The sequence below is a fragment of the Heliconius melpomene genome, chromosome 3 (assembly GCF_056956725.1).
Source record: "Heliconius melpomene rosina isolate 202511_hmr_F chromosome 3, ASM5695672v1, whole genome shotgun sequence".
NCBI classification, from domain to species: Eukaryota; Metazoa; Arthropoda; class Insecta; order Lepidoptera; family Nymphalidae; genus Heliconius; species Heliconius melpomene.
In genome coordinates, this window is record NC_140391.1 from 9,103,282 (window position 1) to 9,116,290 (window position 13,009).

The window sequence follows — 13,009 nt, forward strand, 5'->3', positions numbered from 1 at the left end:
TATATTATATTGTATTATAAAAATTATAGGTCTTTTTAATTTTAATTAAAAACAACGTATCTATATAACTTCTTTTTTAATCACAAGTCGCTTAAGTACGCCAAAAATATGTAATAGATATAAATATAAATACTTAATGGAATATATTATTTTAAATACTAAATTAACTCTTATTCATCTTCCTCTTTAAAAAAAATATCCCTAGTTAAATAAATTATTTTTAAAGATATTAATCTATAACAATAGTTTGAAGAACAAAAAAACAACTTGAACAAAGTTATATAAAGTCTGAAAAGATTTTACACCAAAATATTGAATAATTTAAATAGAAACATATAGCTAACCTGGCTTTGCCTGCTTAACATTTATTAAAGCATAACAGGCTAGGCAGAAGTAACCTAGTGTTAAAATTGTCCATGGCACAGTTTTTACCGAATTTTCGAGAGATTTGAGTGGCACAGCTCTACGCTGCGTTTATAATCTACCGGATCGAGTAAATGAAATTATATGTATACATAATCTTTCTTCTTAGTGGTGGTCGAGCGTTTACAGTTAGAGCCCTGAAATTAACCTTCATAATAAATTCCATTGTTAGCCCTAAAAAACATCGGAGCGGAGTGATTGTGGCTGCTATTAGCTCTCAACACAAACCCTTCAGGGTTAACAATCAACCTCGCTGAACATTTCAGACTCGAGTATTTAGAACAACGCAGATATCTCTTATCACTTCCATATGAGTAAGTAAAATTTCTAAACATTGGTATTTTTCTACGAAGCGTTGGCAGGAATAGTAATTTTTCTGTAAACATATTTTGTGGGATAAAAATATATTCTTCGGGAAAAAAATTGCACAACTATATTATAAAACGATTCAAAAGCTTTAATAATAAGTCACTTAGCTAATAAAACTTAGCTATCAGAAATCGTAGTAATGAAAAATAAAAAAAACTACTGACTTTTGCACTGAGTTTATTTAATACTAATTTTCTAATACAAATACAAATATACAATAAAAGTAAATAGTTATTAAATAGTCTACAAGTATTTAACCTTAAATTACAAAAGTAAATTATAGTAATTAAAGTGGTGCTAGTATAATAGTAAAAAGTAAGGAAATAAAAACACGCGTTTTCACACACAGATAATTTCAAGGTCACACACATTATTTTTAGTTTTCCGAGATTCCACATTAAAGTTCTTGTTGAGAATATCACGATATTGTCGTTTTGTTGATGCAAATCAAACATTTGCGAGGTATTTTTAACATCCTCTAAATATAACTTCTTTGAATCCCTTGTAATACATACGGGCGAAAATGACTTGACGTGGTCGCATACACTTCTGGCCATATCATCATTTATTATTACCCTATTTGTATGTATATATTTGCCTCGTTTATCCTCCAGTATTTTTTCATCAAATTTCTTCCACGACGTCGCGTCGTCACAATTATCTCGCTCGTAGAAAGTGTATTCAGGAACATAGTCTTGCATACCTTTGTTTTTTACTTATCTTGATTTGGAAGAAAATAGTTAAAAGTATTTTTGCGATCACGTTTAGTTACTTCAGTCGTGTGACGGCGTTTTGCCACTTTTTGTATATACATAATAACTTGTGTTGTACTATTGACTTTAGAAAATAAGATGCATTGAAAGACGGATTTCCATTACGCGAGAGAAAAATTAATAAAATATAATTTTAATTCCTAATTATCTAAATTCATCTTTATATAAAAATAGTAATATACAATAAAAACTCAGGTTACACCAAAGGACCAGTTGAAAAAAAACAAATTATGCTTATCAAGTTTTTACATATACAATTCATATATAAATTTCATGGAGAAAGTACCACATCCAATACAAGTTTTACAAATAAATAGCATTCAAAAAAGTAAACATAAATTAAGACGAATAAAAAGTCGAATCTGGCACTACCGACATATCAATGACTCCTAAATATAAGGGCCAAAGTTTGAAAATACAACTTTATAGGAGAGGCTTCCAAAGTTTAAAATTGCTATAATTTTATATTGATTAAATAGAAGTTTACGAAACTTTGCTTATATTATAAGATTAGTATTCTCTTTATTTATACCATAATATTTTATTTATATATATCCGACAATGTTAATATGGACAGGCGATATGTAATGTATATAAATGTTGTAAATGTAAAAAAAAAAAGTAAAAAATATATATATGGATTTATTTATATTTTGTACAAATTAAATTTATTAATTAAAGCTTAGACAAAGCATATAAAACAATAATAAATAGTTTTCTAAAAGGTTATTAGAACATTAATACGTCAATCTATACTTATATTATAAATTAAACTTAAATTTGTATTTTTTTTCTATATGATAACCAACTATTCTAGCCGAATAAGCATAGGAAAACTGCACTGGTTTATAATAAATTGTCTTTAACAGGATTGTTTTGTTTTTTAACCGAAATAGACATACAGCTTATACAATCTTCACAAAGTAAATTGTGACGACAACAAGTTTATTATTTACAAACATATAAAACACCACTATGAAAAAAAATTAAGAAATTTTCAAATATAATCCATCTTTAGTTTTGTGAAACATAGGAGGAGGATGGTTATGATCGAACTGTCCTGCTAAAACGTCCCCATTATCATCCACCAATAATTTAGCACCACATTTGCCTCTCAAAGCCCTCGAGCAGCGCAAGTGTCGCTTACTCTTTAAATTAGTATAGGAAAATGTGTAATCTTGATACACTATTAACTTTCCACGACTCGAAGGTAAAAGTTGTATTTTACCTGAAAAAAATATTTTCATTGATAACTTGTTTTCTTTATTGTATATTATGGCTTTTTTTTAATTAAAATATTAAATCAATATTCATTTTATACTTAGGTATATTTATTCTGTAGCAAAATGATCCTCTTATGTATGATAAATAAAAGAATAAATAGTTTCACTTCTTAATCTTTATTTCACGTTTGTATTGTACAATATTAATAGAGTTTTAAATTTAATTATTATCAATAAACTAATACAGGTTCTGTATTCAATAAGGTCGTGTCACCTTGACAAACAATGGGAACAAAAAACAAATTAAATTCTAATTCACTTATAGCTAGTGTCTTTCAACTTCACGCTGTATCCTGCACACTGCAGGGTAGGTAGAGGGAACCTCGTGTTAAGACATTCACTCCTCACTTTCTGCCGAATTCTGGAGCTATTGCATGTTAAATGGCGGATTTCAACGGAACGCTTCGTTCAACATCAGAGCGAAGAAATGAAAATATTAAATATTTTATTTCCTCAAGTGGAAATCGAATCCAGAATCTGTCCCGTTTACAGTTACACGACTGGCCTCAAATATGTTAAAACTAATGTAAGTAAATATGTTGTTAGCTACAAAACCAAACATTGAAATACTAGGGAGGAAACATTTTAGTCCTAGAGTAGACAGTGCACTGCGCATGCCAAAATAGCTTTCATAGTAGAGGGGCGGGTAGAGTGATCAATCCCGTGGCGGAGGGTGGGGTCACTTCCGTTCTTTTAGAGAGGACTCGAGAAATACTGTTGAGAGGGTGAAAGCGCTATGGCTATGGTTATATATAATTTCCGGCCCTTGAAGTGAAGTACAGCGAGGATATCATCCATTTTATGGTACATCCATGTAGTGTATTTTCAAATCATGCTTGAACTACTTACTCTTATACTATTTAGGCCACGTTAAGGACGATTCTAACTTTTGACAAACAAACATATGAATATCAAGGGATTCTATTGCCACCGCGATAAAATTCAAATATATAAATATTTAAATGCAAGTATATAAATCTTTCACATAAAAACACTATCGCCACTTACTAATAAAGTAACCTTCTAAGTCAAGTGACATACTTAATTAAAATTGAAAAAGTAAAATAAAAAAAATGTTAAATAAGAAAGAATAAAAACATATTACCTAGGTAGTACAAAGGAGAATGAGATATTTTTCAATACCTATTTTTTCTTTTTCTATTTTTATTCTTTAATGTTTATTTGTTACTCCAAATAGATAAAGTTTTAATAGGATGAAATATTATGGAAATTTTTATGACACGTGTATAAATGTAAATAAAAAATAAATATGTAACTATAAGTTTTAAGCTATAAACTATACTTAGATACACTACTTAGACTATACTTAGATTACAGTATGGACAATGTGTTGTGGCCACTTTGAAGTAAAGCTTTTTGAATGCTTGTGTATTATATAGTTCGGTGAAAATAAGCAAAAGTAAAACAAATCCTTAAATAAAATCGACCGTACTATACAATAGGAACATTCACTTTTTATTTGGCATAATGGAACTGAGGATATCAGTCACGCGACTGAGTGGACTGGTTTGGTCTTCGGAGTGTGTTGAAAATCGATCTGGATTCTGCTGTTCATGTCGTCTATAGTAGCGGAGTATACCTTCTTCGGTGAATAGCTCATCTAAATGGAAAACATATTTTTTTGTTTCTTATTTTGTAAATATATCAAGTGCATATAACTAATGTTAATCTATATATTATCAAACGTGAATCAACAACTCTGTCCCTATATAAAATTTCAAAACTTGTACTTTATATAGAGAAGAGAATGAATGTTATCATTTTTAAAAAGATCCATTTCATTGTTTTAAGCAATACCTACTTTTTTGTATTTTATTAAGTGTAATATAAAAATATTACACTGATTTCTATGCGGTTTTCACCAATAGATAAAGAGATTCGTGGGGAAAGTTAGGGTATATAATTCATCCTGGTTTTACGTAACTTAACACAGATATAATTATTATAGTTTAATAAGTCTTATAAAGGTCTTGCCTACTGAAAGGTTTAATCGTTAAAATAATAAATAATAACATAAAAAACTTTACGCTGTATCCCGCACACAGCAGGGGACGCAGAGAAACCTGGGGTTGAGATACTCCGTTCCCCATTTTCCGCCGAAATCTGGAGGCATTGCGTGTTAAGTGGCGTAACTCAACACCACGCTTTGCCTCGACACCAGAGCGAAGAAATGAAAATATTAATTTAAATAAATATAGGGGGTCCAAGATGAACGGCTTGCTCGTAGCGACTCCTGCCAGCCTTTACGAGGGCTGCAACGTTCCACCCGCCACGTGCAACTCCGAGGCGACGCGCACCAGTGTGTCCCCGCTGGTGTGTCAAGTGCCGACGAATGCCGCCACCCAACACGCCATGTCCGTAACGGCGGCAGATGGAGGACAGAGCTACAAATAGCTACGTGGAATGTAAGAGGAGGGATGGAAGAAAATAATGAACTATTAGATGTGATGGATGATAGAGATTTACCGTAGCGTTTGGCGCTCCGTTCTCTCCGTTCTGACTTCCCCGCAAGGGATAAAGCGTGAACCTGTGTTGTGTTGTTATTGTTTTAAATATTTAATTTTCTCATGTGGGGATCGAACTCACAACCAGTCGCTTTCAGTCACACAGTTGTTGTGGCCCCGCTCCACGACTCGCCTCAGTTTTATCCTTTCTAATATACAGAATATGCTAAAGAAAAGTCTGAGAAAACTTATACCTATCTCGTACGGTCAGCTTACAATAGCTACCTTTTGTAAAAAAATTTGTTTTTTGTAAAAAAAGAAAATATTACGTTATTTTCGAAGCTGTTTTCTTTTATTTAAAGAATAATTCCTTATCTAAAGAAATACGTTGCCTAGCTTTCTATATTTAATGTAGGTTAAACAATTGCAAAATCTTGTCAAAACTTCTCGTGCAACACTCAAATTTTGTCGATTCTTTTATTCGATTAATTATATTGGATTATTCGATTCGATTTGGATATTTTTTGTAATATGCAATCATCACAGTTATTTTACAAAGAATATTATAAATCCTTATCCAAATCAATAATTTAACATTTAAGGCTGTTTCTGACATATGACTGTCACTCAATTCTGTTTATTAAATGAATAATCATGTAGTTCAAGCGGGCGAAGGCGCTGGCGGGCCGCTAGTCAATAATAAATCAGCTTCACGCTGTATCCCGCACACAGCAGAGTAGGCAGAGGTAACCTGGTGTTAAGACACTCCGTTCCCCGCTTATTCAGATAAATATTTCACTTCCTCGAGTGGGGATCGAACCCACAACCGTCGCGTTACACTCACACCCTTGTGCTCCTAGGCCACGACGGCCTATTACATGTAAAACTAGAATAAGTAACATTTGCCATTAGAATTAAAAATAAAAATTTAAATATAATAAAATAAAATATATATAGTACACCTATTATGTATGCAAGAAATAATAAAAGTTTTTTTTATTTTTATAAGTATATTTTTTATTTATTTTATGAAATTATTATTTAGGTAAATGTAAATAAAACAAAATTGGCAATCGCATTACAGTCACACTCCTTGCCACTGAGCGACGACGGCGTCGTTCATTCTATTTCATATTAAAATATTTTCCATTAGAACATTTCCTCAAAACGGGTGGCGGATGGGTGTGTTCAGTATAGGCACATCTTATATTTCCATCTCTGTTCAAAGTCATTCTAGCCTTACATTTATTCGTGAGTCTCTTGGAGCAGTACAAATATCTCTTGACATCTTTGGGACCTTGGTAGGAATATGTATAATTATTGTGTAATACAAGCGAGGTGCGATTGTTTCCAATTAATTGAATCACTTCGAGTGCTGAATCTGAAATACAGAGTTTATTGTGTAAACAGAATAGTTTGTGAAAGTGTTCTATTTATTTCTATAATTCTCCGTAGTGTGTAATAAATAACACTAAGAATATCGAAAGAATAATTGTTTCAAAATATTTTTTCTCTTTATAATTATATAATATTACATTAACCAAAACGTTTCGTTTTAGTTTTGCACATCATTTCAGAAAATAATATACGAATAATTTTATAATACAATGTTTATTTAAGCATATAATAAATTAGCATTTCGTATTATTATAAACAAATAATATGAATTTAAAGTAACTACAGTTTTAACACACAACTTTTTTTCAACTTTCATCGCGCATGTAGCAGGGTAGGTAGAGCCCAGTGTTAAAGCACTCCGCTCTCCACTTTCCGCTAAATTCTGGGGCCTGTTTAGTGGCGAAGCTCAAGGCAGCGCTTCGCCTCGACACCAGAGCGAAGAAATGAAAATATACATTTTAAATTAATATTTCCTCGAGTGGGGATCGAATCCACAACCAGTCGCATTTACAGTTACACTCTGTGCCCCTGCCCCAAGATTGGCCAGGGAAGATAACTTTAAATACCTAGACATCTTCAACAAGTGAAGGTTGAAAGTTAATTCGGCATATTTTTACTGTTTTTAGTTACATGTAGAAAATCCATCCTTGATGTTTCTCAACCGTGACTTCTTCTATATACCACGTACCAAATATGTAACTTTACGTTATTATACATTCACGTGAATAAAAACAATAATTAACTTCAAATCTTGTATACAAGTCCATCATTAGCTCTAAAAATAGTTGGTGCCGGGTGGTTATGCTCGCCCACTGCCATCAAAAGTTTATTATCCTCTGTAGTAAGAAGCTTTACTTTACATCCTGCTTTTCGTTTACTACAATACCAATTACATTTGTACGCTTTCGAGAAATTGTATCCACCGTACAAGAGCTGCTGACTGTGACGTCCGGCACTACTTACAAATTCCAAGGCATCTGAAATTTTACCATTTTTTATCTATATATATAAAATCGAAAGGTCACTCACTCATCACGAAATCTCAGAAACTACATGTGCTAGGAATCTCAAATTTTGCATAGACGTCACTAGGACGTAGTCATCGAGACAGAAATTAATAATAACATAGTTCACGCGGGTGAAACCGCGAGCGGGCCGCTAGTATATACATAATGGTAAGTTGGTAAAAGCTAAAAGAATTTTGTGATCACTTCATTGTTGGAATTAAAAAAATATCTATCTCTAGTTGTCTCGTCAGGCCAGAAAAAAAAATAACAATATTATAGTAGAGTCTCTCTCTACAGCGTCAAACTATAAGCGCAACAGTTATAGATTGCATTTTTACAAGAAAGAATAAATTAATTTCATTTTCTCAATCTGGTAGCAAGACGACACACGGTGATAAATTGCGCCACTCTACACGTATCGTCTGGAAAATAGGGCGGAAAGAGGGCAACAGAATGTCTATGATTCTTGACACAGATTTCCCTCTGTCTATTTTGCTATATACGTTATACAGCGTGAAGGTAAAAAAATACATAGGTTAGGAATACGATTAAAACACTGAATATTTCTTAACAAACTCAAATTTTTATTAATAGTTATTGAAAATCATGAACATGTAAAGTCCAAAAAATACATGTTAATGTCCAAATTGCAATAATCTAAAATAAGAAATTATAACTAGTCTACATACAAATTTTAAATGAAAATAAAGTTAGCCATTTCTTGAATATGACCTAACACTAACTATGACCTAACACTAATTCAATACTCAAAAACATATAAAACTGTTTGAAGGCCTTATATAAAAAAATAAGTATTTAATTTTTTAATTATTAAAGTAGTCATTATGAACTTCAACTTGATGTATCACTGTTTAAAATTCCAAAAAAAACACATTTTTTATTTAGGGACATTAAACTTACAGACAGATTAATAATACATCTTGTAAATTCAATTGACGTTTTCCAAAGCCAAGTAGTAGTAGTAGTAGTAGTTTGTTAATATTTTTATACTGACTCATATTATATTCCTTTATTTTGGGAGGTAGAGCGTTGAGGCACTCCGTTTTAACGTAAATAATGGATACGTACATACAAACAAACAAACAAAGAAACAAAATTATAACACTAAAGAGATTACACACATACTACAAAAAAAAACATCCTACATAATTGTATCTCCTAAACATTAAAAACTAATTTAAAATTTGTACATTTTTCCATTGGGACTTCTAAAAATCGTTGGCGGTGGATGATTGTGGACACCTGTAGCTTCTAGAAGCTTACCAGTCGGTGTTGTGCTGAGTTTGACCTTACAACCGACCAAACGCTTGGAACAGTGCCATCTGACCTGATTGTAGACGTTTACAAAGGTGAAGCCGTCGTGAACAATTAAATGCCCACCACCGCGATTACTGGGCATAAACTCCAATTCTGAAATAAATTGCTTTACTATATTAGCTAAGCACTTAGCTGGTTGGTAGTTTGTTACTTCATCTTGAAAATAAATCACTTACGTTTGTAATAACGAACTTTTTAGAAGAATCGGAATTTTATATGACGAGGAGATTGGACTGATTGAAAATTGGATTCGTTTCTCTTATAATGCCTCACTTATTCCGTAAAAGTATATTTGCTTATTTTTTTTATTTGAAAGCTTTTTTATTTATTTCTATTTACTGTAGTAAATTTTAAAATTCACTGTTACTTAAAACAAAATAATTATTTTAATTGAAATTTTTGTATTGCCAAACAAATGTTTTTTTTTGTATAATTGCAAACGACGCGTCGAAAACGGAAAAGTTTATATAAAATAATACAGGAGTTTCATAAAATTATATTATTTAAATAAAACAACATATACTGTTAAATATATAATGAAAATCACAATGCAGGCTTAGAAACCATGATTTTAAGACTAGAAATCACTAGAAGATTCTTAATATCTATCTTCTTAATGTATATATATATATATATATGTAGAAGCATCAGAAGGGGCCTCTTAGCGGTCTTGGCTGTTACTATTCATTTGTGGGCGTTGTAGCAACAGAGATGTTTAAATAAAAGTCACACTTATATTCTACAATGTCTTATTACTCATTTACATAACAGTTTTACAATAAATCTCACAAGATTAACAAAATTACAATAGATTAGGAGCCAATAGGTTAATTGGTGAACATCTCACGCCATAGCTGTCAACCAATGACATCCGCTATTCTTTGTGGCTACACCTACTACCCTATTCGGGGTTACCCGCTCCATTTTAAATATTCTTCTAATATAATCCATCACATAAATCAATTAAAATCGAAAAGTAATAATTGCGAAATTATAATTAAAACTAATACATAGCAGCGCGCCGTCATATATATATATAGGTACCTCTGTACAGAACCTCCACTTTCCGTCGTTGCGGACATGGCCTGTTGGGTGGCAGTCCCCAACGCTGCAATCGTCGCCACTTGACATACCAGCGGGGACGCACTGGAGCGCGTCGCCTTGCGGGGCGTTCTAACAATATATTATATATGAAATGTAAACCTTATTTAAATGGAATCCGTTCCGTTTACAATTGGGAATCGAACCCACAAGGTCCATGGCCAAGACGACCTCAATTATCGAAAACAAAATTATATCTATATATATAAAAGGACTTGTCCTCATTGACTGAGGTAAGACGCACGCACAGCCGTAACCGCTGTGCGTAGAAACGTCATATTTGGACAGATGTTTACTTTCGTAATCTGGACATCCAGTAAGAAGGGATTTTGAAAAATTTTAACCCTAAAGGGGTGAAATAGGGGTTCAAAGTTTGTATGGAAAAAAAAATTAAATCAGCACCGATATTTATAAAATTTGAAATTTAGATTTTTAAAAGTATTTAATTGAACACGTGTTTCATCGTTTTCTAGAATTTTCCCCCTAAGGGTGCAAATAAAGGGTTGAAAGTTTGTATGGAAAAATCTTTAAATCGCCACCGATTATTATAAAATTTGAAATTTAGACTTAAAAATATTTCATTAAACATATGTTTAATAGTTTATAAGAATTCATCCCTAAATAAGCGAAAGCGAAGCTGCGCGCGTCCGCTAGTAATTATTATAAAAATAAACAAATATAGTCTTTTGAGTGTTCATCTTTATAACACCACACGCAAAGAGATAGTTTAAACACTTTGCAAAAAGTTCTAACTTTTTTAACTTTCTTCTCTGCATTCCAGTGTCAATCGAAGCTTTTTGTAACACCGTGCACAATCTTTCTTTCTTTACCGCAATCTAGGCCACGTCCAAAATTTTCCTCTAGTTTGAGATATTCTGTAATAAGAATTTTATTAATTTGTTTTTAACATTTATTTTTTACTGTATAATTTTAACTGAAGTGATTAGTGAAGCTAATCCAAGTAGAACTATTTATTATTAAAATTGTTTAACTTGAGAAAACTACTCTCTCTTAACTACTCTCTCTTATCTACCGACCGATTGATGAACTTAAAGTTCATATATATTAATAGGAAAATGTAAGTAAAGATTTTGTTTTTCGCCTTCGAGAGCCGTAGGCATTGCGTGTTCATTTGCGAAACTTAACGCCGCGCTTTGCCTCGATACCAGAGCGAAGAAACGAAAATTTTAAATATTTCATTTCCTCGAGTGGGAATCGAACCCACAACCTGCCGACAGCGTTTACTGTAACATCTTGTGACAATGCGCCACGATGGTCCTGTACATAATACCTATACCTAATCCAATTTTATATTTAAATTTAATAAATACCTACCTGTACATAATACAGTGGTTTCGCGTTTTTGAAATCGGTCTTGTAATTTTTTAGTTTTTTTTAATTCATTTAATTTTACAAAGGCGACGGTTGTGGATTCGGTTCCTACTCGGGGCAATAGTGTTAGTATATGATATTGTGAAGCCAATAAATAAATAAAAGAAGATTTAATTAACATTATATTAATAAATAAAATAAAATAATATAGTTAATACTATCATCAATACTTTCAATAATTTGCAATTTATGAATTAATGAAATTCATGTGTTTTCTACTAAGACATTACAAGGAGATCTATGTTTAACTAACATATTCGCAAGCCACAACCAAACAGCTACATATATGCAAATAAGTTCATGGACTTTTTTATATCATTGTCATCATGATGACATGATAATCATCATCATCAATAAAAACTCATCAAGCAAAACGTATAACTCGTCCGTCCTGAGCTCTAAACATATTAGGCGGCGGATGAGTGTGTCTCTCAATAGCCCTAATGAATTCTCCCGCAGGCGTAGTTACTACCTTTGCCTTGCATCCTGACGATCTCTTAGAGCAATACCATCTGGTCTTGTTCTTTGTATGCGCGTGAGAATATGAGTAACCTCCATATAGAAGAATGAATCCTTTGCCACGGTTAGTTTTTGCTAGTTCGACCATTCCTGAAATTAAAGTATTTTAATTAATAACTACTTTCATCTATCTAGAATAAGTATCTTTAATATCTTCATAGAGAGAAAAAATTATCTACACTTATTTATTTTATTTTGGGATAAAATTGGAAGTGAAATAAAATAAACGTAGCAGTTCTTGTTTTTAACTTAAATATTAATTTATTAACGAAATGACCCACACAGAACATATTTTTGTATTATAACTAGGTATATAACATATTATTGATTATTTAAACAAAATGCTGTTACAAGTTAAGAAAACAAAAAAGATTACTTTATAGTAAAAATCTTTCCATCTTGAGTCCTATATAGGGAAGGGGGGTCGTGGTTGTGCTGATATTCGCTGACTGATAGTAAATCTCCTTCCATAGAAGTTAGTAGACGAGCCTTGCACCCTGCCGCCTTTTTAGAGCAGTACCATCGAGTTTTGCTACTCATATGTGCGTAGGTATATCCGTTGTAAATCGCCAACACACCCTTGCCACGATTGGTTGGCGTAAACTCCAATACATCTAAAATATGTTTTTTATCATTGCTACATGTGAACATAACTAATTAAACTTGCAGTTTCATAAGAGACAAACATTCCTAAAATTCTTGTTATTAAAGCAAGCAAGCACTTACCAACGAAGTAATTAAAAATAATGCTAGATTTATTATATGAGAGGGTTGAACAGTGAGTTCTATGCACCGAACAACTTTCGAGACATTGTATAAAGAGTAGCGGAACTTAACGCCGTGCAAGTCTTGTTTTCCAGAGTGAGCATTGGAACTTTAGGAACATATTTAAGGAAAATCACATTTTCTGCATTTATTTTGCTCATAATTTAAAGGGCAAA

General features: G+C 32.2%; 2 protein-coding genes across 5 annotated transcripts in view; one reads left to right on the forward strand and one right to left on the reverse strand.

Moving 5' to 3' along the window:
• Positions 1–13,009, forward strand: part of LOC146540090 (uncharacterized) — a 318,142-nt gene that overhangs the window by 219,949 nt on the left and 85,184 nt on the right. The window lies entirely within an intron of this gene.
• Positions 11,654–12,947, reverse strand: LOC146540094 (uncharacterized). The gene is made up of 2 exons (XM_085207920.1): positions 12,444–12,947; positions 11,654–12,168 (listed from the first exon to the last, which is right to left on the reverse strand). The coding sequence occupies exons 1-2, from the start codon at positions 12,717–12,719 to the stop codon at positions 11,914–11,916; spliced, it is 531 nt and encodes a 176-aa protein (XP_085064046.1). The 5' UTR covers positions 12,720–12,947; the 3' UTR covers positions 11,654–11,913.